At 49.6% G+C, this 25,538-nt stretch overlaps 1 protein-coding gene across 1 annotated transcript in view; it reads right to left on the reverse strand.

Moving 5' to 3' along the window:
• LOC146200610 (uncharacterized) overlaps positions 1-25,538 on the reverse strand; it is a 306,225-nt gene that overhangs the window by 105,945 nt on the left and 174,742 nt on the right. Inside the window, exon 18 of the mRNA XM_084595576.1 lies at positions 258-442. Coding sequence (XP_084451702.1) covers positions 258-442 — 185 coding nt within the window. The remainder of the gene's footprint in view (positions 1-257; positions 443-25,538) is intronic.

The raw sequence follows: 25,538 nt of genomic DNA on the forward strand, positions 1-25,538 counted from the left end.
AAAAAAAAAGTAAAATGTGGAAAAATATATATATGTCTACAAAGCCAAACATGGAGATGAGCTATCAGCAGCCAAGTTGAAAAACTCCGAGACAGCTGTTCTATACGAAAGGCGTACGAACTGATTCAATTTATTTGATAAATTAGCAGAACAAAACAACTATTTCACGTATCTGGGGACGAATTACATTTATTTTCATGGAGACTTCTCGTACCCTCTTGGCGAATATGTTGAGCTAAGCCTGTGAAGGCACTTGCCGTGAACTGTCTCTCGATGGTGCCGTTAGTCTTGACCTCAGCAATATAGAGCTGGTAGTTTCTTGCAGTCACAAGCTGGGAATTCGAGGCCGCCGAGACATTCCTCATCGGAAGGTAATCTTCAGCAGCTCCTTGTGTCGACGGGGATCGCACGTATTGGTTCCTGGCTTTTCTAAAAGGATAATCTTGGGGAAAAAAAGACGTCACAAAGTATTAACTCTGTTCATTCAAACTCAAGCGGTAGATATACGATATATTTATTTTCGGCTTTTACTCCTCTAAACACTATTCTTCAAGCTCCTAAGTGCTTTCCAAGAATTGGTACAGGATTTTATACATATTGACGCTGCAGTTGAAGATTAGTAATTGTGTGCCCCATAAAATATTAAGAAAAAAGGTTAACCTCGAGGAGTACCGCGATATAACACGATGGGTCGAAGAATTCGTAAGTTATCTCCACCAACGCTTCAACACTTCACGTGGCATACCGGAGTTGCACAGTGAACAGTTTTAGGTTCTTTAATATTTGTACAAACATATATATATATATATATATATATATATATATATATATATATATATATATATATATTGTGAAAGAAGGCCAGGTCCAGACGGCAAGGTCGTGAAGGCAAGGCAAGGTATGCCGTGTCAGCGTTTAATCTGATGTAGAAAACCCAAGCGCGCGCCGCAGCCGGCGCCGCGAGACGATGATGATGGTATGTACAAGAGGAAGAAGAAGATCATGGTATGTACAAATGAAAAAAAAATCCGTTGAGGGCTCACAAATCTGCCTGGGGGGTCGGGAGCGGCCAGCCTGGCCGCTCCTAACCAACCGATGTACCGCGGAACACAAACGGCTTCAAGCGAGATACATGAACAATTTCAGTTCCACGGTGGCGTCGGTCAGTTGGGGGATCAACAGGTGTGACTTTGTAGTTTAGTGGGGAAGTTTGGTTGATTACCTAGTAGGGACCAAGATAGCGGTGCTGAAATTTATCACTTAAGGCTAGGGGTGCGCAGTGGTGTATAGAGCAGTACTTCGTCACCAGGACGAAAAGAGACCACGCGATGCTTCGAATCGTAGCGACTCTTGCGGTCTTGCTGGCGCGCTTCTGTGTTGAGGTGGGCAAGATGACGGCATCTGGCCACACGGGATAAGAACTGGGCTGGTAATGATGAGGAGTAGTCGGGCGTAGAGAAGAAGGAAGTGTCGAGGATTGTAGTGGGAGAACGGCCGAAAACGAGGAAAAATGGGGAGTAACCGGTAGTCCGCTGTACTGCAGTATTATAGCCGAAGGTGACCAATGGTAGAACAGTATCCCAATTTCGATGATCCGTGTGATGTACATGGATAGCATATCCGATAGGGTGCGGTGAAATCGCTCAGTCAGACCGTTAGTCTGGGGATGGTAGCTTGAGGTTGTCTTATGGAGGGTGGATGACGCATGAAGAACTTCGGATACGACTGTCGATAAGAAGGCCGTCCCGCGGTCACTTAGAAGCACCCGAGGAGCGCCATGACGCAATACAATTGACCGCAAAAAGAAATTAGCTACCTCTTCAGCGGCGCCAGTCGGTACAGGGGCCGTCTCAGCATAGCGTGTAAGGTGGTCAACAGCTGTTATAATCCAATGGTTACCCCCATTGGAGAGAGGTAGGGGACCATATAAGTCGATCCCGACTACGTCGAATGGTGTGGCGGGACAGGGAAGGGGCTGTAGGAGACCAGCGGGGGAAGAAGTCGGCCGCTTGCGACATTGGCACAGGTGGCAGGAAGCAACGTATTTAGCTACGGTGGTAGACAGGCCAGGCCAAAAGAATCGTCTTTTCACGCGGTCGTATGTTTTGTTAAAACCAAGGCGACCTGCAGTAGCGTCATCGTGGAAAGCCTCTAGTATATGTGGGCGAAGCACACGCGGTACGACTGGGAGCCAGCGAGTTTTATCAGAATAATGCACGTAGCGGCGTAGTATGCCATATTCAAGCTTGAAATTGTGAAGCTGTCGGCGAAGCCTAGCGTTGGGTGGGATCGAAGCGCCGATAAGGCGGTCGATGATGGGCCGACAGTAGGCATCAGCTAATTGCTGTGAGCGAAGAGCGTGCTTGTTCTCAAAGCCGTCAAAAGAAACTGCAGTGACATGCGTCGGTGGAAGCGATGGTCGGCTGTGGTCAGAGGTGGAAATGCATTGTGAAGAAAAACAGCAGGCTGATTCCGAAACCGGGCAGCAAGAAAGAGCGTCGGCGTCTTGGTGTTGGCGACCCGATTTATAAAAGACGTCGAAATGGTATTCTTGCAGGCGTAGAATCCAACGTCCAAGTCTGTCTGTCAAAATTTTCAGGGAAGATAACCAGCAAAGAGCATGTGATCGGTCACAACTGTGAAATGCCGGCCATATAGGTAAGGGCGAAACTTTTGAACAGCCCAGACGACGGCGAGACATTCCTGCTCGGTAATGGTGTAGTTTTTCTCAGCTGGAGTCATGGTCCGACTGGCGAAGGCAATCACTTTCGCACGTGAAGTTGCATCGCACTGCAGAAGTACAGCGCCAAGACCGTGACCGCTGGCATCAGTATGCAGGATGGTAGGAGCGCTGTCGCTGAAGTGGCCAAGAACTGGATCTGATGTGAGGTCGTGCTTTAGGTCGTTAAAAGCAGTGTTGCACTGTTCAGTCCACACGAAAGGGCTGCGCGCTTTAAGTAGCTTTAAGTAAGATTTTCGGAAGTCCCGAGGATCAAGTGGAACCAACTCTCTAAAAGGTGGGACCACCAATTTGGTCTTTACGATACTTTGAAGTTCGGAGCAACAACGCCGCCAAGTTAAGCCTAGCGTCTGAGCCTAGCGTCCGGCCTAGCCGCCCTCGAGGGAGGACCCTCGGAGCGTGGACGGCATGGACTGGCAGGGCGAGGAAAATCAGAGCTACCAGCCGAACTCTGACACTCGTAAAGACGGAAATATGGAGGCGGTTGAGGCCTTAGAAGAAAATTCATGGTTCCGCCGGCAAGGAGGCAGATATGTGAAGGAATGCGACGCAGCGTCCCAAGCGAAGAAGGAGGCGCCCGTGAAGGGGAGCGAAGGAGCCGAGGCCGCCAAATTGCGGCAAAAAGCGATAGGAAGGTCACTCGCCGAGAGATCCGTAGGCACGGTCAGATCGAAAATACCGAAGGAGATGTTCCGCGTAGTGCTGCGACCGCACGGCGGCGCCGATCAGCTGACGAGGAAAGCGGGACCGAAGCTACGCCAGGTCATGGTTACGGCTGCAGGGCTCAACCTGAGCGGGAAGACAGATTCATCGCCAACCCGAAGAATCAGTCCCTACTAATTATGACCCCGGAGCTCGGCAGGGCGAAGCGGTACGAGCAAATTACGACCATAAAAATCGGGCCAGTTGAGATAGACGCAACTGCTCACGCGGCCATGCCGGAGGGCGGCAAGGGCGCCATATACGACGTTCCGCTGGACTTCACGGAGGAGGAAATTCGGCAGGGACTCAGAGATAACCCTGGCTACGTTGGAGCGAGGAGGCTCGGGAAAAAGTCCAAAACCATGCTCATCATTTTCGAAGACCAAGAAGTCCCGCGAGAGGTGTGGTTCAACGGATTGCTATACCGGTGCAACCTCTACAAAAAGAAATTCGATGTGTGCTACGCATGCGGCAACCTAGGACATCGGTCGGACGTCTGCCCGGACCCCACCAGCCCTCGATGCCGAGGGTGCAGAATGCTTAATCCACCGGAGGGGCACGAACAAGATTGCGAGCCGCAATGCCTACTGTGCGGCGGCTGCCACCCCCTGGGGCACAACCGCTGCAGAAGCATGTACCAGACCCCGCACATTCTCAAAGTCCGACAAGCAGAGAAAGAAGCCATCCAGGCTCAAAACAAGCAGCAAGAGCCAACGCAAACCCGGGGCAGATCGAGAGGAAGAGGCGACGCCGCGGGCACAACGGGCCGTGCGAGAGACTCCAGCGCATCCGTCACCAGAGATGAGCCCAGATCCAAGAGCAAGAACAGGGAGCCGCCACAACCACCACCACCCAAGGACGACAAGAACCACTGGCCGAAGCCCGGGGAGACGCCGGCCGGACAAGCAAAGACGAATGGAGAAGTTTACGCAGGCGGTAAGTCGGTCAGCTTCGCTAGCGGGGTCTCCAAAGAAAAAAACTTGGAACTTTCGGAATTACAACAGACTCAAGCCGAGCATAACAAAGAAATCAGAATCATTAAAGAAGACATCAAAGAGAATAAAGAAACCCTCAAATCCCTAGTCGAGGTAATTAAAGAGTTACAAGAGGTAAAAGCTATACCTGCACCGGCACCTCCGATGCTCAGGCCGCCCGTCATACGGGGCCCCGGTGGGGCAAGCGAGAGCAATTGTGGCAGGGACAGTGACGACTCAGATGAAATGAATATCGATCAGGCTAGACCCGCGAAACGTAAATCAGACGACACTAGTGTAATTGGACAAGCCAGAAAGCACGTGGCATTTAGAAAATTAGTCAAGGATGAAATCATAGACTTCGAATTGAACCTGAATAAGAAACTCGAGACGAGATTTGGAGTGCTAGAAACGATGCTTCAAGCCCTTTGCAACGCATCGGGTATACAATATCAAAATCATAATGGATCCCAAAACGTCTAAAATTTGGCAATGGAATTGCCGGTCGTTGTCAATGAAGCGATGGCTCTTGCAACAGTACGTAGCTAGCCAGAACACACAGCCTTTGGCAATGGCTCTGCAGGAAACGCGAGGTGTATGGAAGCTTTCGGGGTACAAAAGCTACGATAGCGGGAAGGGAAGTAAAACACAGGTCGTGACGTACGTCAAAAACAACGTCGCCGTCGTCCAGCACGAAGTAGGCAACAGGGAGACCGAAACGGTCTTTGTGGAAATCCTGACCGGTAAAAAGAACAGAGGCAGCATATTTCTGCTCAATGTGTACAGCTCCCCGAAGTACACGAAGGCGAGGTTTGGCCCGATATTTAAGAGAGCGATTAGCATGGCAGGTAAGAACCCACTAATAATACCCAGCGATTTTAATGCCAGACATCGAAAATGGGGTTACACGACCAGCAGCCCGAAGGGTCAAACGCTGTTGAAAGATATCACTGAGTCAAACCTCTACATCGCTAACGACATTAGATGCCCGACGATGGTGGGCAACAGTGTGTCAGCGGACACAAACCCGGACTTGACTCTCTGCCATAGAACTGGCATAGTCAAGTGGACGAACAAGCATCAGGATCTAGGTAGCGACCACTACGTGCTAGAGGTAGAACTAAGCAGGAAAGTGAGCGTTAAGCCCGCTGTCTATCGGACGGAAACCCAAGTGGATTGGGATAAATTCAGACACATCAGAGAACGGGAAGAAATTGGAGATATAGAGTGCATTCAAAATTGGGCCGCCCAATTAATTACCCATGTAAACGAGGCCACCGAAGAAATTAAAGGCGAAGCTCTGCCTGAGGCGATGGATAGCAAGCTATTCGGCATGTTCAAAAAGAAAGAAGAGCTAACGGAGAAGCTCAAAAAGCAAAAGTGGAACCGCAATCTCAGGAGAGAGATAGCCAGACACAACCTCGAAATAGAAAAATACGCCCGGAAACTCGAGTCGCAACGTTGGGATAACAAATGCGAGAAGATGGAGGGCACCATGAATGGGGCCAAGACCTGGCAACTGCTCAGGTTCCTGATAGAACCCAGTAAGTCCAAAACGGCCGCCAACATAGAACAGGTCAAGGCGAGGTATAACTTTAAGGGTACGGACAAACAGCTTATTGACAAGCTCAAGTCCACGTACGTAGCTCCCCCCGCCACAGCGCATTACAGAGATTACAACGGACCGGCGAACAGCGAGCTTGACGCGTCCATAACAGTGGGAGAGGTCAGAGCGGAGCTGCACGGCCTAAAAAGACGCTCGGCCCCCGGGCCGGACCTAGTTAATAACAAGATGCTCGCAAATCTGGACGACGAATCGATCAATGCCCTAACCAAATATTTAAATCAGGTGTGGGAGAGTGGTCAAGTACCCCAAGAGTGGAAGAGGGCTAAGATCACCCTAATCCCCAAGCAGGGAAAACCACCGGGCTTGGAGAATCTCCGCCCAATATCACTAACATCGTGCGTAGGCAAACTACTTGAGAAAGTTATTCAGAGGAGGCTAACCAAATACACCGAAGAGAATGATATGTGGCCGACTGAATTGGTCGGATTCAGGCCCGGCCTTTGTACGCAAGATACCATGCTCAGACTACATAACGATGTTGTCAGAGACTTCAGGAAAAAAAAATACGAAAGCTATTCTAGGCTTAGACCTTAAAAAAGCTTTTGACAACGTCAGCCACGACGCCATTCTCGACGGGCTCGCTGAGCTTAGAGTAGGCGAAAGAACCTACAACTACATTAGATCATTCCTGCGAGACAGGACGGCGATCATCAGCTTTCAGGGCTTATGTTCGGAGGAGTTCCCGCTGGGTAACAGAGGCACTCCGCAGGGGGCTGTGCTCTCACCTTTCCTTTTTAACATCGTAATGAGGAAGCTCCCCAGTAAGCTTGGCCATCTCGATGACTTAAAACTAAGCATCTACGCGGACGATGTGACCGTCTGGATGTGCGAAGGGAAGGACCCGTACATTACATCCAGGCTCCAAGAGGCAACAGATATAATCAGCAATCACGCAGAGGACGTAGGTCTATGCTGTTCGCCAGAAAAATCGGAGCTCCTGGTAATGATCAGCAGTAGTGGGAAGATAACTCCAGATATCAAAATTAAAGTCAACGGAAACGAAGTCCCGAAAGTAGATGAAATTAGAATATTAGGTATGATTATCACCCGCAGGGGTAGTAACAAAAGCCTGATTAAGAAATTAAAAGATCAGGCGGAGCTCGTAGTCAGAGTATTTAAGAAGACGTCCAACAGAAGGACTGGTCTCATGGAGGCTAGTAGACTCAGACTCGTACAAGCTTTTGTCACGAGCAGAATGTGCTACGCGACTCCATTCCTAAATATCAACAAGACCGAAGAACACAAATTAAACACCATAATTAAGAGATGCACGAAGTGAGCTCAAGGACTCCCCATAACTACTTCTAACGACATTCTAGAGAAAATGGGGTTGCATAATGAGTGAAAAGAGCTGGCTGCGGCGGTCAGGCTCTCCCAGAGAGAGCGACTCGCAGGAACGGCGGCGGGTAGGCAAATCCTCGACTGGGTAAACCTACTAGCGCCCGGGGAAGGCGAAAGTGTCAGAGAAAGCATAGATCGAGAAATCAGAAAGCATCTATGCGTTTCGCCCATACCGAAGAACATGCACCCCGTACACGACGAGGGGAGGAGGAAAAGCAGAGCTAAGCACCTCGCTAACAAACTGGACAAACTCCCGCCGGGATCGGTCGCCTACACCGATGCAGCGATCGGGAAAGAAGGCGACGTAACCTCGGTCGCCCTATTAGACACTGAGATCGCCATAGGAATAGAAAGAAACCGAGATCTACCACCGGTAGAGGCCGAGGAGATTGCAATAGCCATTGCCATTGCACGACCAGGCGTGAAACACGTCATCAGCGATAGCAAAGCGGCGGTTAGAAATTTTAGCAAGGGTAGAGTCAGCAATCGGGCTGCAAAACTTCTGAACGAGTCGTCTCTCGCCGAAAGCGTGACCGTAATCTGGACCCCAGCACACGCCGGTCTCGTCGGTAACGAGGCTGCCCACATGCTCGCCCGCTCCTCGCTACCTCGGGGTGCTGCGGACGCCTCCACAACATCTAAAACCAAAGAATGTATTGGTACCTTTAGGGATGTAACCGACAACCTGAAGAAAGACCGCCACCGGTTAGATCCCTGAGTAAGAAGGAATCGTACGACTGGAGAAGACTCCAAGCTCGAAATTTCTTTTCGCCCCTGTGGAGGAGTTGGACGGGTGCCAGAGGGCGGAAGAGGGACGGTGCAGAAACCGAAATTTGTAAATTTTGCGGCCATGTGGCAACATTAGATCATATAATATGGAGATGCGTTCGTGCCCCAGGGCGCAATGCGATTAAAACTAGTGATAAATGGGAGACCACGCTAAGAAGCTCCGACGAAAAAACGCAGCGATTCGCCGTCCGCCTGGCGGCCGAGGCTGAAGACCTCTTCTCCTAGACGAGGCCGGGTGTCCTCTGGCCGCGGTGCGACAGACTGCCTCCCCGGACGCCTGCGTGCGGACCCGTAGGTGGCTGCTGCACCATATTTGGCGGGAATAAATGTTCTTCCTCCCTCATGAAGTGGGACAGCAATAGTTGCAAAATGTCTTATAAATCGCCGGAAATAGGACGCCAGGCCGAGGAAACTGCGCAAATCTGTAGTCCGTTGCGGACGAGGAAAGTTCAAGACCGCGGTTATTTTTTCAGGGTCTGGATGAATGCCGTCATTGCTAACCAGATGTCCTAATAGTTTAATTTCCTTCTCTGCAAAGTGGCACTTCTTGGTGTTGAGCTGAAGGCCCGCTGAAGCAAGACATGTGAGGACTTCATTCAGACGTGTGAGATGGTCGGTAAAAGTTGACGAAAAGATAACCATGTCATCCAAGTAACATAAACAGGTTCTCCATTTGAGGCCACGAAGTACAGTATCGATCATTCTTTCACATGTTGCAGGTGCGTAACAAAGGCCGAAGGGCATAACATTAAACTCGTAAAGTCCGTCGGGAGTTGCGAAAGCGGTTTTTTCTTTGTCGTCCTCATGCATAGGTATTTGCCAATAACCTTGATCGGAGGTCCAAGGTCGAGAAATATTCGGCACCCTGGAGAGAGTCAAGGGCGTCATCAATACGCGGCATCGGGTAGACGTCTCTGCGGGTAATTTTGTTGAGTGCGCGATAATCAACACAAAATCGTACCTATCCGTCCTTTTTTTCAACTAATACTACTGGGGAGGACCATGGGCTTGTTGATGGACGAATAATATCGCGACGGAGCATGTCATTGACATTTTCTTCAATTACTTTTCGTTCCGAAAGAGAAACACGATAAGGTCGTCGGCGTACAATTGAGTTACCTTCGGTAAGGATGCGGTGATGTGCAACACTAGTCCGTCCAAGTGGTGGGGAAGTGGCATCAAAAATGGCTTGGTGGGCTTAAAGCAATTGCAGATATTCTTGACGTTGGTGCGGCATGAGGTTCAGATTGATTGTCTTCGACAGCATGGAAAGAGAGACTTGCGATGAATCACGTTGTGGAGGTAGCGGGGCAGTGATCACCATCATGGATATAGGGTGAGCATCCACTATGCATGGCAGGAAAGTTCCTTTAGTCAGCACGAGGGATTCACGGGAAGTGTTCGTGGCAGCTACTGTTGCTGAGCTGCTGCGGAATCGTACAAGACTTGGTGGGAAGGCGATTTCACGTGCAAGGTGACGATGAGATGGTGCGATGAGTACATCCCCGTCACTGATGTGTTCGGAAACAACGGTAATAAGTGTTTCGCACTGTGGAGATAATACAGTATCAGCTGCAGCATTGAGGAAATGATGCCGTGCAGAAATGTCAGATGAAAAATCACTGTCTGTCATATGGATGACACGGTCGCCACAAGAAATTAACGCTGAAGTGGTTGACAAAAAAATCCCATCCAAAAATCATCAAATGCGCACAAGGTGGAAGCACAGCGAACTGCACATGGTGGCGGACGCCGTCTATAACAACTCGAACTGTACACTTTGCTGAAGGCTGCAGAGGGACGCCATTTGCTCCACGAAGTTCAGGTCCATCATATGGCGTCGTTACTTTCCGCAAACGGTTGCACAAATCAGCATGAATAACAGTAAGTGCAGCTCCTGTGTCAATCGAAGCTTTGACCGGTAATCCTTCAGCTAAAACGGAAATCATGTTATACGGGCTATGAGCAGGCCTTTTTGTAAGTTCGCAAAGTGCAGTTTCTCCTCCGGAAACTGCATCGCTTAATTTTCCGAATTACGGACAGGAACAGTTGTTGCTGGTCGAAGTGGCGAAATAGAGCGGCGGTATGGGGAAGGGGACCGGCGTCGGGATACATGAGCCCCACTTCGTTCAGACAAGGATACCGGCGGTGGAGAGAATCGACGATGTTGGCTGGGAATTGGTCGTCGCTGATAATATGCAGGTATGTCACTTTCGAAGGCGTCATAACCACGTCGCTCGTTCTGAATGCGTCGGCGACAAAAGCGAGATATATGTCTTCGAATTCCACAATAATAGCACACTGGGCGAGAGGGGCGCCAAGGTGCGTAATAGGGAGGCGTCGGTTGAGCCGTCGTCATGGCGTTGATGTGGCTGTAGGGTGGTGCTTGGGGTGGGGGAACAAAAGGAGGAGGGGATGCAGCGACGTGAGCGCAAGTCAGTGCTGGGCGAGGTGCAGGAGGATCAGGTGTGACAGGGTGGTTGATAGTGGCCCACTCTTCTTTAATGATATGGTGGAGGCCGGCGTCGTTAGAAGGAGGAGACGAATTATCGTACCCGTGCCGGCAGAAAGGGCTGAGGGCTTGGAGCTCGTCGCGGATTATCGCTCGAATCATGGCTCGTAAATCGAGGTCAGTAGAGGTCGGGGCAGTAGTGAAGCCGGGGTGCAATCGGGAGGACTGTAGCGGGTCGAGGCGTTGGCAGGTCGTTATAATGCAATCAATACTTGAAGGATTTTGGGCAACTAGGGTGTTATAAGCCATAGAATTGATTTTCTTCAAGACATGGTGTACACGTTCAGATTCTGGCATGGTGGGACTGATACGCCGACAGAGTGCCAGCACGGCCTCTATGTATGACGCATAGGACTCATCGGGACCTTGACGGCGGGTAGCGAGCTTGTTCCTTGCGATCTCCGTCCGAGCAGCCGGGTCGGCGAAGTACTGTCGGAACTGCTGCTTGAATGTGGGCCAGTTTGTGGTGTGGGGCTCGCGGTTAATAAACCGATTTCTGGCGACCTCAATAAGGTAGAAAGATACGTTCAGAAATTTCAAAGCATCATCCCACCGGTTGTAGGCACTGCAGCGTTCATAAATGTCAAGCCAGTCATCGACGTCTTCGTCGCGACGACCAGCAAAAAGCGGCGGGTCGCGTTGCCGTGTAGGCACCATCGGAAGCGGCGGTGTAGCCGAGGTAGAGGGTCCGGTCGGGTCGGGTCTGCTCTCGGTTGACATGACGATGGTAGTTGTTAAACGGCGACCGGAACGTAGCTCCAACGAGAGGCAGGGCACAAGGCAGCAAGGGGACCGAATTTCACCTCCACCACTTGTGAAGGAAGGCCAGGTCCAGACGGCAATGTCAAGGCAAGGCAAGGTATGCCGTGTCAGCGTTTAATCTGATGGAGAAAACCCAAGCGCGCGCCGGAGCCGGCGCCGTGGGACGATGATGATGGTATCTACAAGAGGAAGAAGATCATGGTATGTACAAATGAAAGAAGATCCGTGGAGGGCTCACAATATATATATATATATATATATATATATATATATATATATATATATATATATATATATATATATACAGATATATAGCAGCGAACGTATCTAAACTACGAGACTTCGCAGAAGATTGCGTAATTCATGGAAAGGTAGTTGCCCCGCAAGGCATTTACTTTACAGACCTACTTAATGCCCCTAAAAGAGTTGTGTCATGTAGGGTAGATGAAAATTAATGTGAAAAAAGGACGCCCACGACGTTTTCCATGCCCATTGATACGTCTTAGAATGTTCGCAAACTTTATGAGATATAAGTAAGTTAAAAGAGCGGATTGTTTAGTTCCTCGTTGTTGTTGTTGTTTTCAGTTCTGATTTAGGCTGGACGCCCACGTAAATCACATCGCAGTGGCTACCAGTCTTCATGCCAGCGCCACTTGAGGTCACAGTTGTTAATAACCCACTTCAAGCCAATACCAGAAGTGTATCTTGTTTTGATGATGTTGTTGCTGGTAAGATTCGCCAATGATAGTCTTCCGCTCAACTAGGGTATCTTTGCACGACAAACATTTGATTTAACCGGCATGATCTATGTGTGTAACTTCAGCTATCACATGTGCCGCTACTCGTAGTCATGCGCGATAGCAGAGCGGCACAAATCTGATTAAAACTAAACTTTTTCACAATCGGTCCTCTATTTATGCCATCCCAACATGAACTAGCCAGCAGTTATTGCTGCAGTGGAATAATCTAGGCGTATCACTGATCAGACTACCAATGTTTATATATGTTATGGAAATTGTAGCAAAATGTGAATAATTCCGCATGCGTTCAGTTAAAAAGGTACGTTTTTAAATTTTCAGCAAACGATAATGGGCAGGTGATGCCAACGATACGCCTGGGAAGGCCCTTCCAGTCTATAGCAGGGCGCGGAATGAAGGAGGCTGAAAAAGTAGCAATTCGGGCACGTGGACGAAAACGTTGAAGCGTGTTGCTGGTGCGATGGGAGATGTAGGATGCTGGAATGACGTAAGGAGCACGATTAAGGGATAAATGATATAACTTGGGGTACAGTGATAGGGTGGCTATGCGACGACGAACAGAAAGGCGATAACGCAGATTTAGTTTTTGAATCTTAAACACTGACGTCATAAGAATACGAAGAATAAATCAACCTTGCAGCTTGATTTTGGACGGCTTCTAGATCGTTTATGATGTTAATATGATGTGGGTTCATATGGCATAGTTTAGGTGGTACGAGTGACATTTAGGCGAGCAATTTCACATGGTCAAGGGTGAGGCGAAGGTGTTTTTTTAGTGTTCTGTTAGCATGATGATATTACGTTAGGAAAACAAGTGCATTCCATATCAGGTCATTGGATATGTGGCACCTCATGTAAATATTGGTAGTTCTGTGCCTAGGTTCGCTGCGACCGTCTGCGTTTCATTGCTTTCCCTACTTCAACAACTTTAATTCTGCTGACTTAAGTTTTTATCAGTGTTTCAATTTTTTGTAATTATTAATTTACGTTTGTTAATTTTGCTTTAGTATTTGGGTTTCAATTTTATTTCAATTGTGTTTTTTTAGTTTTCTGTTCTTTCTTTTTTCTTTTTAATTGCGCACTTAATTCCCGGGAATCTAATTAGAGCGCCCGTCTCGGCTGCGGGAGATGGTTAGTTCGAAACGCATTGCCGGACACCAACGGTAAAAAGGGCTGCCGCGGCCTGGCGCTCGTCATTATAGGGCTGTGCGCTTGGGAGAAGCTCCGTAAATACCGTTGCGCCCCCCCCCCCCTCCTCGGAGTGGCCCAAACCCAGTCTCTCTCGAACCTCGCAGCATGCAAAAGTGTTTTTTTTTTTAATAACGTTGTTTTTTGCCTCAGGGAATAATGGAATGTGTAAAAAATAAAGGGGGTATTAAATGAAAGAGAAAAAGGTTAGCTGTTCTAATAAAGTTCAAGAGAGAGCGATGATAAGGCCCTTGAGTCCATGCAATGTATGAAGATGGGTTGTTCGGCGAAAGGCCCACTGCCGTCATCTGCCGAATTCTCGTCGGCTTCAGTGCCGGGAAATCCCACCCAGTGGTGAATATCTGCCTCGTAATCTGGTGACCTGCAGACAGGACATCCTGGACGTTGATATAGATATCGATATTGCGGCCATGTTCGTGTAACCGCAGGTGTGAGGGCAACCCCGAACCGGATCGTCCGTAGCGCACCCTCCTCAGCGCGGGTAAGACCGCTGGGGAGGGTTATCGCACACGGTGGGACAAGAGCACGTGTGTGGTTCATGTTTGTCTTGCAAAGGTACTTCCTTTGAGCCTTAACTGTAGTGTTGATTTTGAGCTTCAGCAGCAGCAGTGCGTTCTAAACCCGCCGCCGGACAGCCACCGGTAAAAATGGATACAAACGTCCCCCGGCCTGGCGTCAGGCTCTCAAAGGGGTACGTGCTTGGAAGGGGTTCCAAAAACCCCGCTGCGCTCCTTCTGGGGCAAAATAGTTTCGAACACTTCAGCCTTTGCAGGCTGAAGTGTTCTTGCAAGGTCAGACAGACGAAAATCCGGATTTCCTCAGGACTGCAGTGATTCTCTGAGAAGTGAACTTTATCATTAACAGTGAACCTTTACGTCTTTCGACACGCTGGTTTAGAGCGTTTCGCACTTGAATCTTCAAGGCTTTTCTGAGTTTTCGTGTGTGCAGGACATGACCCGTTTTCAGTTTTGAACTCCATGAAACCCGATAACTCGAACCGCCTTTGCAGGCTGAAATGTTCAAAACTATTTTTCGCCCCAGAAGGAGCGCAGCGGGGTTTGCGGAGCCTCTTTCAAGCGCACACAGATGACACCGAGAATAAAAGACCTTCTCGGTGTCGTCTTTCTTTTTGTTCCATCAACGACTTCAAGAAGAATGATGGAAGCGCTCGCATAATGTCGGCTTATACCGGTTTCCATTGGGCGAACAGGAGCACTTTTAGCTGCACTAAAAGTGCTCTCGCGAGTTTCGGCGCCTACCAGTGGTCGAACAGGAGCAGTAGCGTTGTGTTCTATTGGCAGAGGAGGCGCGCTTTTGGGGTCCCGAGAGCAGCCGAGAACAGTTCTCGGTGCTCCGTCGCCAGCGGCGGAGTACAGGGAGAACGGAGGAAGTCACGTGACCGTTTTGACATCCGGACGGGTTACGGGCAACGGGAGCGCGGCAAACGTTTGATCACATGACACCTGACGTCACGCGCTCCCCGTGGCTACGCTGCTTTTCTTCACGCTGATTTTCTTCACATTCACGCTGCTCGGAGAGCAGCGTGAATGTATGTTCAGTTGGAGAGACAAGAACGCTTGTCCCCAGTGCTCTCGTGTGCTGCTCTGGCTGGTCGTTGCTTTTGCTCCTATTCGCCCAATGGAAGCCGGTATTAGAGAGCGCACCAAGCTGCAATACGTAAGGATAATAATTCAAGTCCTGCCGTGTACGCAATTTGTTTCTTATTATTGATTGTCAGAAGAATGTGATTACGTTCTGTACACATATCCTCTCCGCAACTCGCGCTAACAAGCTCTCACACCGCTACTCATGGGGCAAAAAATGCCTTCTCGTCATAGCCATCGGTCATACATGACCGGTTTCGTACAGAGTGGTCCCCAAATATAAGCGAAAGGGTATTCGCTGTGCCTATGGTACATTCATTTTCCTTCAACAACTGATCAGCAGCATGCTGTTCTTTCGCATTTACTTGTCCTGTGGGACAGCCCTGCTTGGCTGGCTTTAAATTCTTTTCTGAAAGGTAAAAACCGAATTATAGCAAAGAGAATTAATGTATCGCTTGCGGGAACTTGGAGCTACGTTGGCAATATTCATGATATGGGCCTCAGTGATACTACACTACGAAGCTCGGACAAATGAAGAATTTTTGACGACTTGACGATTCACTGGACATCACATGGCGACCGTAACTAGGCGACAACAAAGTTCCGCCCGACAATCAAGGAGACGCATTTCTTAGTCTCATCGGCGGAGAAGCCTTCTAACCGTTAAAGTCCAAGGGCAGATATATGTGCCAAGGGCACACATTCGTGCAATCTTTATAACTTGCACAATACTTCTGTACACATTGTGTACGTATTTTTCATCCGTCTATCTGCGATCGGGATATTGGCAGATCCCTATGCACCCTCACGACAAGGAAAAAACGGCATTTATCACACCCGATGGCCTGTTTGAATTTAATGTAATGCCTTTCGGGCTCTGCAATGCTCCTGCAACTTTCGAGAGATTTATGGACGCTATCCTACGGGGACTAAAATGGCAAATATGTATGTGCTACCTCGATGATGTCGTCATTTTCGGGCGGACATTCGAAGAGCACAACGAACGCCTCGCTCTCGTGCTTGACTGCTTCAAAAACGCCGGTCTAGTACTTAATTCGAAGAAGTGTCGGTTCGGTGAGCGTTAGATTTTGGTACTAGAACACCTCGTCGATCGTGAAGGCGTCAGACCTGACCCTCAAAAGACCGCGGCCGTTGCATCGTTTCCAACACCTCAGAACGTGAAGGAACTCCGAAGTTTCCTAGGACTGTGCTCATATTTCTGCCGCTTCATTCCCCGTTTTGCTGACATTGCTAACCCGCTTACGTGCCTTCTCCACAAAGACGCTCCCTTCGAGTGGACATCAGAGTGTGACTCTTCTTTTTGCTAGCTCAAGTTTTTACTAACGTCACATCCGATTCTCCGGCATTTCAACCCTTCTGCTCCAACGGAACTGCACACGGACGCCAGTGGTGTTGGCATTGGTGCTGTGCTGATTCAGCGTTACGGCGACAAGGAACATGTTATTGCTTACGCCAGTCGTTCCTTAAGCAAACCTGAACGCAATTACACAATCACTGAGCAAGAATGCCTCGCGGTAGTTTTCGCCGTTCAGCGGTTTCGCTGTTATCTATACGGGCGGCCCTTCACAGTGGTCACTGATCATCATTCCCTGTGCTGGCTGATAAACCTCCGTGACCCATCTGGCCATCTTGCACGGTGGGCAATCCGTTTACAAGAGTTTGATTATACAGTTTTGTACAAGAGATGACGCCGGCACGCTGACGCGGACAGTCTCTCACGTTTACCACTTCCAACAACGGAATGTGACGCCGACAATTTTGATCATTACATCGCTGCGGTTTTAACTCTATTCCCCGATACCCGTACGTTCCGCACTGAGCAGAGGAAAGATGAGAATCTCCAACCATTCTTTACCGCTGCAAGGGACTCTAAAGCTTCTAGTCCCTATTGTATACGGAGTGGTCTTTTGTACAAAAAGGACTATTCTACCACTGGTCCCCGCTACCTTCTGGTGGTGCCCGTCAGCCTACGCTCCTCTGTTTTGCGCGTTATGCACGACGACCCCACTTCGGAACACCTGGGATCTGCGCGGACGCTCTATCGCATCCAAGAACGTTTCTACTGGCCCCGGATGCGTGAAACTACTGAGAAGTATGTGGCTAGCTGTGCTCAGTGTGCGAGTCACAAACGCCCCGCCGGCACTCTTCCTGGTCTTCTTCATCCGGTGACGCCTCAAAGATCCCCTTTTGAGAAAGTCGGGGTAGACCTCTTGGGACCCTTTCCCAAGTCTCATTCTTGCAACCGCTGGATCGTCATCTGCACTGATTACCACACTCGTTACTGTGAGACAGCAGCCCTTTCATCGGCTCCTGCACACCAAGACTCCCTCTTCCTGCTGCACTTTGTTATACTGCGCCATGGGCCTCCCCCAGTGTTGACCAGCGACCGAGGGCGTCAGTTCACCGCTAATGTTGTCGAAGAACTCCTTCGTTTGTGCCAAACGCATTTCCGACATTCTACCCCGTATCATCCGCAAACAAATGGGTTGACCGAGCGAACCAACCGGACACTCACCAACATACTTTCAATGTACGTCGCCGCCGACCACAAGGACTGGGACACTGTGCTACCATTTATAACATACGCATACAACACCGCCCAACAGGAAACAACAAGTTACAGTCCATTCTTTCTCCTCTATGCCCGGTCTCCTCGACACATCCTCGACACCATCCTCCCGTTCTCCACAGGCGACGAACCTGAGATTGCTGAGATCCTGTGCCGGGCTGAAGAAGCCCGCCGGATAGCCCGCCTGAGAACTCTCGCCTAACAAAAGCGCTCGAAATCCCGCTACGATGACCACCATCGCCACGTCACCTACCTACCTGGAGATATGGTCTGGCTTTGGCGTCCACTAAGGAAGCGTGGCTTAAGTCAGAAACTGCTCGCGCACTATATCGGTCCCTATCTTATCCTCGAGGCAATCAGTGACCTCACCTATCGGGTGCGCGCCTTACAAAAAGTGACCGACGTTCTTCACGAACTGAGCTTGCCCACGTCGCGCGTCTGAAACCCTGTCATCCTCGTGCTGACGATTGACTCGCCCGGAGGGCTTCGCCTGCGACGGGGGAAGTGTTACGGACTTGTTCTCAAACAGAGCACGGAGGAAGAAAGAAGGAAGAGGAAGAGGAAGTGTGCGCGCTGTTACGACCATGCATCCGCATTTGCGCGCTCTATTGTTCGCCTGTGGGCATGGATAAGTGCTGTGGATATGTGGTGATGGTCCAATGGCTCTAAGTGAGCCTGTTTCCAGGAATCCTGTTTTCTAAGCCTGTTTTGCTTTGTGGACACCCTGCAAATGCCAAATTGACCCTGTCAAGAGAACGTCTGGAAAAACACAAAGAAACGTCCCCCTGCGGGAAATGCAGGAAGTGCTTTCTTTCTTTTGTTCACCCTTCCAGTCGAGAAGCCCTATCGTCCAGTGAGGAATGCCTCCTATCCAAAGGAGACGACAGAGACATGTCCGCTGACGTGCAGGACAAGAAAGGAGCATGACGCATACAGCCATTAAGTGATTTCCCAGGAATGCAGGAAAGATTTGCAATTGTCGAAAACGGACAATGCTGGGAGCGTATGCGGCGCCCACGTGCACTTGGGTTTCTGAGAAGTAAATCCACTTGCCGGAACCAGCTGCCTATCGATTCTTGGCTGAAGAATAGAAATGTACCTCCTCGCCGTTCCCAAGCTTTTCCCGCCAACAAGTGACCAGGCTCAACGAAACAATGCCGGGCCAGTCAGTGCTTCAGACCATCAGTGCAGTGATGTGTTCGATTGGATGCCGATATCTGAGGGGCGTGCCCTGGATTTGGTTGGTCAGCATCTTCAGAGAGGGGCTGGACATAGGGGGTTTTAAGGACGATGCAGAGCACGAAATGTCGCTCTGAGCCCTGGGTAAACGGCTCATCCAGTCGCTTCTCGCTATGAACTCTTAACGCTTGCCATTTTGCTGATGTACCCTTCTTTTTCGTGTAAATAATCTTGTAAATAAGTTTCTCAAAGTGCCATTAAACCTGCTTGTACATATTTCACCAACTTCGAAGATTCAATCCTACTTCAACCCCGAGTCTCTGCACGCTACCAAGTGAAGGCCGGGTCGACGTAGCCCCAGCGTCACGACAACTGGTGGCAGCGGTGGGATCTGAATCTACAAGCCACAACATCTGATGACTGGAGGTGGGATCTGGATCTACAAGCTACAACATCTGGTGATTCGAGGTGGATCAGAATCTACAAGCCACAACATCTGGTGATCGGAGGTGGCATCTCAAGCAACAAGCAGGAGCAACAATCGGCCAACAAGAGAGCAGCTCGGAACATCGATCGCATGTGTGGGTGAGTGCTTGGCTTTTCTTCTGATGTGGACCAGGTTCTAGAACAGGGTTAGATTTTAGAACTGGTAAAAAGTGTTGAAACGCCTTTAGGTTTGGTAGTTTGCACTGTTGTTTTGGAAGTAGCCGACACTCGGAGCGATCATGGACCTACAAAAGCTGCAGAAACCGGAACTGTTGCAATTGTGTGAGGAATTGGGAATTGATACAAGTGGTTTGGCACGAAAACCTTTGATTATAAAGGCAATCACAGATTTGGGAGCCGATGATGAGGAGCTCAGTGAAGCATGGAACCTCATCGCCCAAAAAAAGGAGGAGCAGCTCAGACTGCAGAAAGAGCGGGAAAAAGAGGAAAAAAGGCGTGAGCGTGAACTTGAGAGGGAAAAAGAGGAAAGGGAGCGCGAACGTCAGAGGGAAAAAGAGGAAAGGGAGCACGAACGTGAGAAGCTTGAAAGAGAAGCAAAAAAGCTGGACCAAGAAATTGAGCTCCGGAAATTAGAACTAGAGTTGAGCAAGAGGTCGGGCGATTGTCCCCAGCTAGCGGTACCTCGTCTCAACAAGGAGGCAGATTTCAAGATGTCAAAGTACATGCAGCCATATGTGATATCAGGGGATATCGGTCTGTATCTGGCTAACTTTGAGCGAACCTGCGAAAAACTGTCCTTCCAGCGAGACACTTGGTCTCAGAGATTATTGACGGTTCTGCCCAGCGAGGCAGCGGAGGTTGTCGCGCGGCTAAGCAAGGAGGACGCGGACAACTACGAGAAGGTCAAAGCTTGCCTTCTGAGAAAGTATAGGCTTAGCGCCGAGGCGTTCAGACAACGTTTTCGGAACGCTACTAAGTCCAGGGACGAGAGTTACCCTGAATTCCTGTACAATTTAAGAGTAAATTTGGGCGAGTGGCTAAAGAGCACAGATTCCTACAGTGATAGGGACGCTGTAGTCGAGCGAATTCTTTTGGAGCAGTTTTATAACTGCCTCCCAGAAAAAGAAAGAAATTGGTTACAGGACCGAGGCGAAATCAAGTCGGCAACTGAAGCTGCCGAACTTATTGAGGAGTATGCTTCGCGTCGACAATTCAGCAACCCAGCAGTGGATAGGCCCCGCAATCCCAAGTTCAGTGTGAAAAACCGTCAGGAAAGGCACTTTGCTAGAGTTGGAAACGAAGAAATGAAGGTTTCTTCAGGCAAATTCCCTAGAAAGGACGGCAGTGAGAAAAGTGGGGAAGTGACCAACGTGCAGAACACAAAGAATAAGCTTGAGGCTAGGAAGCCGCTCACATGCTTTAGGTGTAATGAGCAGGGTCACATTGCCGTCAACTGCCGGAAAGAAAAGATTGCTTTCTCGTATGTCAGGGACTGCGATGAAAATATGCAGCTTTTAGAACCCTACCTGCATGACCTAGTAGTCAACGGGAAGCCTTGCAAGGTACTGCGCGATTCGGCCGCAACGATGGATGTTGTCCATCCGGCGTATGTATCGCCTTCCGACTATACAGGACAGTGTGCATGGATCCGACAGGTAGTTGAGGAACAGAGTGTGTGCTTGCCGATCGCGAACGTGGTCATCGAGGGCCCTTTCGGCGAATTAACAACCGAGGCTGCCGTTTCAGGAAAGCTTCCTAAGTGCTATCCGTATTTGTTCTCCAACAAATCGGACATGCTGCTGCGAAAGAGGGGCATCCTTTTCGGAGACAGAGTTGTGCAAGCATTAACACGTTCAAAGGCGCGAGAACTAGCTACACTGCTCATTCCAGAAAAATCCACAGCGGAGGAAACGGCAGTTAAAACAGTGGTAAATGCGGAAGATAGCAGGTCAGAAAACTTTGAGAGCGAGGCATCTCAGATATGTCAACTTGAAAGGGAGCTTGATGAGACGCGGAATGAGGACGTTCTTGAGAGTAACCTCTTGCCGCCAGTGTCTGGTAATCTCACGAGACTTTTAAGTGGAACCCGAGAGGACTTAGCTATAGAGCAAGCCAATGATCCCAAGATACAGGAGATAAGGGAGCGCCACCGCGCCACTAAGACAGCAAACAATATTTCTTTCGAGATGAGAAAGGGAGTGCTGTATCGCTTATTCAAGGATAAGCGCGGAGTAGAGCGGGACCAATTAGTCGTTCCCCAAAAGTACCGCGGAGACTTACTGCGACTTTCCCATGGCAGCTCGTGGTCATGTCACCTTGGAATAAAGAAAACAAAGCAGAGGCTGTTGCAAGAATACTATTGGCCTGGATGTTTTAAGGACACGGAAAATTTTGTACGGTCATGCGACACGTGCCAGCGGGTTGGAAAGGCGCAAGATAAGTGGAAAGCTCCGATGGTGTTAGTACCAATCATTACCGAGCCGTTTCACCGGTTAGTAATAGATGTAGTTGGGCCACTTCCTGTGACAGAGTCAGGGTACCGTTATATCCTCACTATGTTATGCCCAGCCACAAAGTTTCCAGAGGCTGTTCCGCTGCGCGAGGTGACGTCCGAGAGTGTAGTGGATTCGCTGCTGTCAGTGTTTGCACGAGTTGGATTCCCTTCCGAGGTCCAAAGTGATCAGGGTAGCGTTTTCACGAGTGTTCTCACCACCTCATTTCTCGAGCGATGCGGCATTAAGGTAGTGCATAGCTCGATCCATCATCCGCAGAGCAACATCGTAGAAAGATGGCACTCTGTTCTCAAACGAGTCCTGAGGGGACTGTGCTATGAAAACAAGCGCGAATGGGATACCTGCCTGCCTGCAGCGCTTTTCGCTTTGCGGTCAGTGCCGCACGAATCCACTGGATTTAGCCCAGCCGAGTTGGTGTACGGAAGATCACTGCGCTCACCTTTGCGAATGGTACGCGAAGCCTGGGAGGGGCGCGGAGAAGACCCAACAGTAGTAGAATTCATTCTGAACCTCTTGAATCGCTTACATAACACTAAGGAACTCGTTGAGGCCAGCATGAAGTCAGCCCAGGCTCGTTCCAAGGTGTACTATGATAAGACAGCCCGTCAAAGGACGTTTTGTATCGGGGACCAGGTGATGTTGCTGAGAAGTTCAAGGCAGAATAAGCTCGAAGTACAGTGGGAAGGACCGGCTGAAGTCGTTGCAAAGCTTTCTAACACTAACTACGCAGTGAAAATTCCCGGTAGGCGTAAAGAAGTGCGCATTTATCATTGCAATCTTATGAAGCCTTATGTGCAGAGGGAAGCCGTGGTAAATCTAACGTTAAACCTTCCCGAGGAGATGGGGGACAACTTGATTTGCCTCAGCGGAAAAGGAAGCAACGCTCAGGAGCTTCTCAAAAAGACGGAGCAGAGAGGAGAACTAAAGAAATCCCAGCTGTCCGATCTGGGCGAAATAATAACAGAGTTTGAGGCCTGCTTCGTGGACAGGCCAGGCAGGACTGATTTGACTGAGCACGATATTGAGCTGACTTCAGACGTGCCAGTGCGATCAAGGTGCTACCGATTTTCTCCAAGGCAAAGAGAAATTCTGGATAGGGAAGTAACTCGCATGCTGGAATTGGGAGTAATAAAACCCTCGGAAAGCGATTATGCTTCGCCTATGATCTTAGTAGAAGCTCCAGGTAAAGACCCTAGGCCTGTGGTAGACTACCGAAAGCTAAATTCTCTCACCAGGGATCAAGTGTATCCTATTCCGAATATTGAGGAGAGAGTAGAACAGGTCAGTAGAGCGGCATATGTGACTACGCTGGACCTTACTCGAGGATACTGGCAAGTACCGCTCACTGAACGCGCCAGCAGATACGCGGCTTTCGTCACTCCGACGGGCAGCTACCAGCCAACAATGATGAGTTTCGGGCTCAAAAATGCTCCATTTTGTTTTTCCCGACTCATGGATAGGGTTTTAAAGGGGTGTGAAACATTCGCGGTGCCTTATTTAGACGACATTGCGGTTTTTTCCGACTCATGGGCGGACCATATGGTACATCTAAGAGCTGTACTGAGCCTTTTGCGTCAAGCTGGACTAACCGTAAAGGCCGAGAAATGTTGCCTGGCAAGGGCGACCGTGGAATACTTGGGTCACAATGTAGGTCAAGGTTTCAGGAAACCCAGCGAGATTAAGATTTCTGCGGTAGCAGACTACCCGCGGCCGAGCACGAAGACGGAAATTCGAGCATTCCTGGGTCTGACTGGGTACTACAATCACTACATCCCTAACTATTCAGCTTTGGCTAGCCCTCTGACCGACGCTCTCCGCAAGACAGAACCGACAAATGTAGTCTGGGACGAACAAAAGGAAGCCTCCTTCGTAAACCTGAAGGCTGTGCTGATTAGCCGTCCGGTATTGCGAGCTCCAGACTATGACCGAGAATTCACGGTCCAGTGTGATGCCAGTGATCGAGGGCTAGGTGCTGTTCTCTGCCAGAGAGATGACGACGGTAATGAGCACCCCGTGCTCTACTTGAGCAGAAAACTGAGTTCTAGAGAGAGGGCTTATTGCGCGTCAGAGAAAGAGTGCGCTTGCATTGTATGGGCCATTCAAAAATTGAAGTGCTATCTTGGAGGGGCCAAATTCACCGTAGAGACGGACCATTGTCCCCTGGCTTGGCTGCAAACTGCGACATTAAAGAACAGTCGCCTTCTTAGGTGGAGCTTGATTTTACAGCAGTACAATTTTGAAATAAGATACAAAAAGGGGAAGTTAAATGGGAATGCGGACGCGCTTAGCCGCTGTTTCTAAGCAGTCCGAGGTGTTCCTCACCATGTATCCAAATTGATAATCAGGTTTTTATATTTTTTTTCTCGTGCGCTTGTATATGTGTGACTATGTAAAGCAGCACGTTTGGTTTTCTAGGAATACGTGGGTCCTGAACGTCTTGAGAGTGGGCTTTTCTCGAACAACAATGGCAGTTTTCTTTTGACCTGGTCTCTTCAGACGGGAGCCGAGTGCTTGCTTCGACATGTGGTTGAGTTTCAGACAGCTCGAGCAATTTGGCCTACGACAATCAAGACAACGCGACAAGCAACAGCGAGCTTCAAGCGTTCACGTGCAGGCCATTAGGTCGTCTCTTCATGCAGCAGCTGCGACTGCTGCCCTCCGAGACTCTTCTGACGGGGGAGGAGGCTGTTACGACCATGCATCCGCATTTGCGCGCTCTATTGTTCGCCTGTGGGCATGGATAAGTGCTGTGGATATGTGGTGATGGTCCAATGGCTCTAGTGAGCCTGTTTCCAGGAATCCTGTTTTGTAAGCCTGTTTTGCTTTGTGGACACCCTGCAAATGCCAAATTGATCCTGTCAAGAGAACGTCTGGAAAAACACAAAGAAACGTCCCCCTGCGGGAAATGCAGGAAGTGCTTTCTTTCTTTTGTTCACCCTTCCAGTCGAGAAGCCCTATCGTCCAGTGAGGAATGCCTCCTATCCAAAGGAGACGACAGAGTGACATGTCCGCTGACGTGCAGGACAAGAAAGGAGCATGACGCATACAGCCATTAAGTGATTTCCCAGGAATGCAGGAAAGATTTGCAATTGTCGAAAACGGACAATGCTGGGAGCGTATGCGGCGCCCACGTGCACTTGGGTTTCTGAGAAGTAAATCCACTTGCCGGAACCAGCTGCCTATCGATTCTTGGCTGAAGAATAGAAATGTACCTCCTCGCCGTTCCCAAGCTTTTCCCGCCAACAAGTGACCAGGCTCAACGAAACAATGCCGGGCCAGTCAGTGCTTCAGACCATCAGTGCAGTGATGTGTTCGATTGGATGCCGATATCTGAGGGGCGTGCCCTGGATTTGGTTGGTCAGCATCTTCAGAGAGGGGCTGGACATAGGGGGTTTTAAGGACGATGCAGAGCACGAAATGTCGCTCTGAGCCCTGGGTAAACGGCTCATCCAGTCGCTTCTCGCTATGAACTCTTAACGCTTGCCATTTTGCTGATGTACCCTTCTTTTTCGTGTAAATAATCTTGTAAATAAGTTTCTCAAAGTGCCATTAAACCTGCTTGTACATATTTCACCAACTTCGAAGATTCAATCCTACTTCAACCCCGAGTCTCTGCACGCTACCAAGTGAAGGCCGGGTCGACGTAGCCCCAGCGTCACGACAGCGCCCGTTCGACCTTTGTCTTGTGGCACTTGTGTCGTTCCCGCTAGCCGTGTGTACCTAGCGTACTGAACCGTCTAGAAGGTCTCCGTCGCGACGCTAAGGGCGTAACAATATTGAACTTGCCCTAT

Source organism: Amblyomma maculatum, chromosome 2 (genome assembly GCF_055883805.1).
Source record: "Amblyomma maculatum isolate TAMU_Amacu chromosome 2, ASM5588380v1, whole genome shotgun sequence".
Classification (NCBI taxonomy): Eukaryota; Metazoa; Arthropoda; class Arachnida; order Ixodida; family Ixodidae; genus Amblyomma; species Amblyomma maculatum.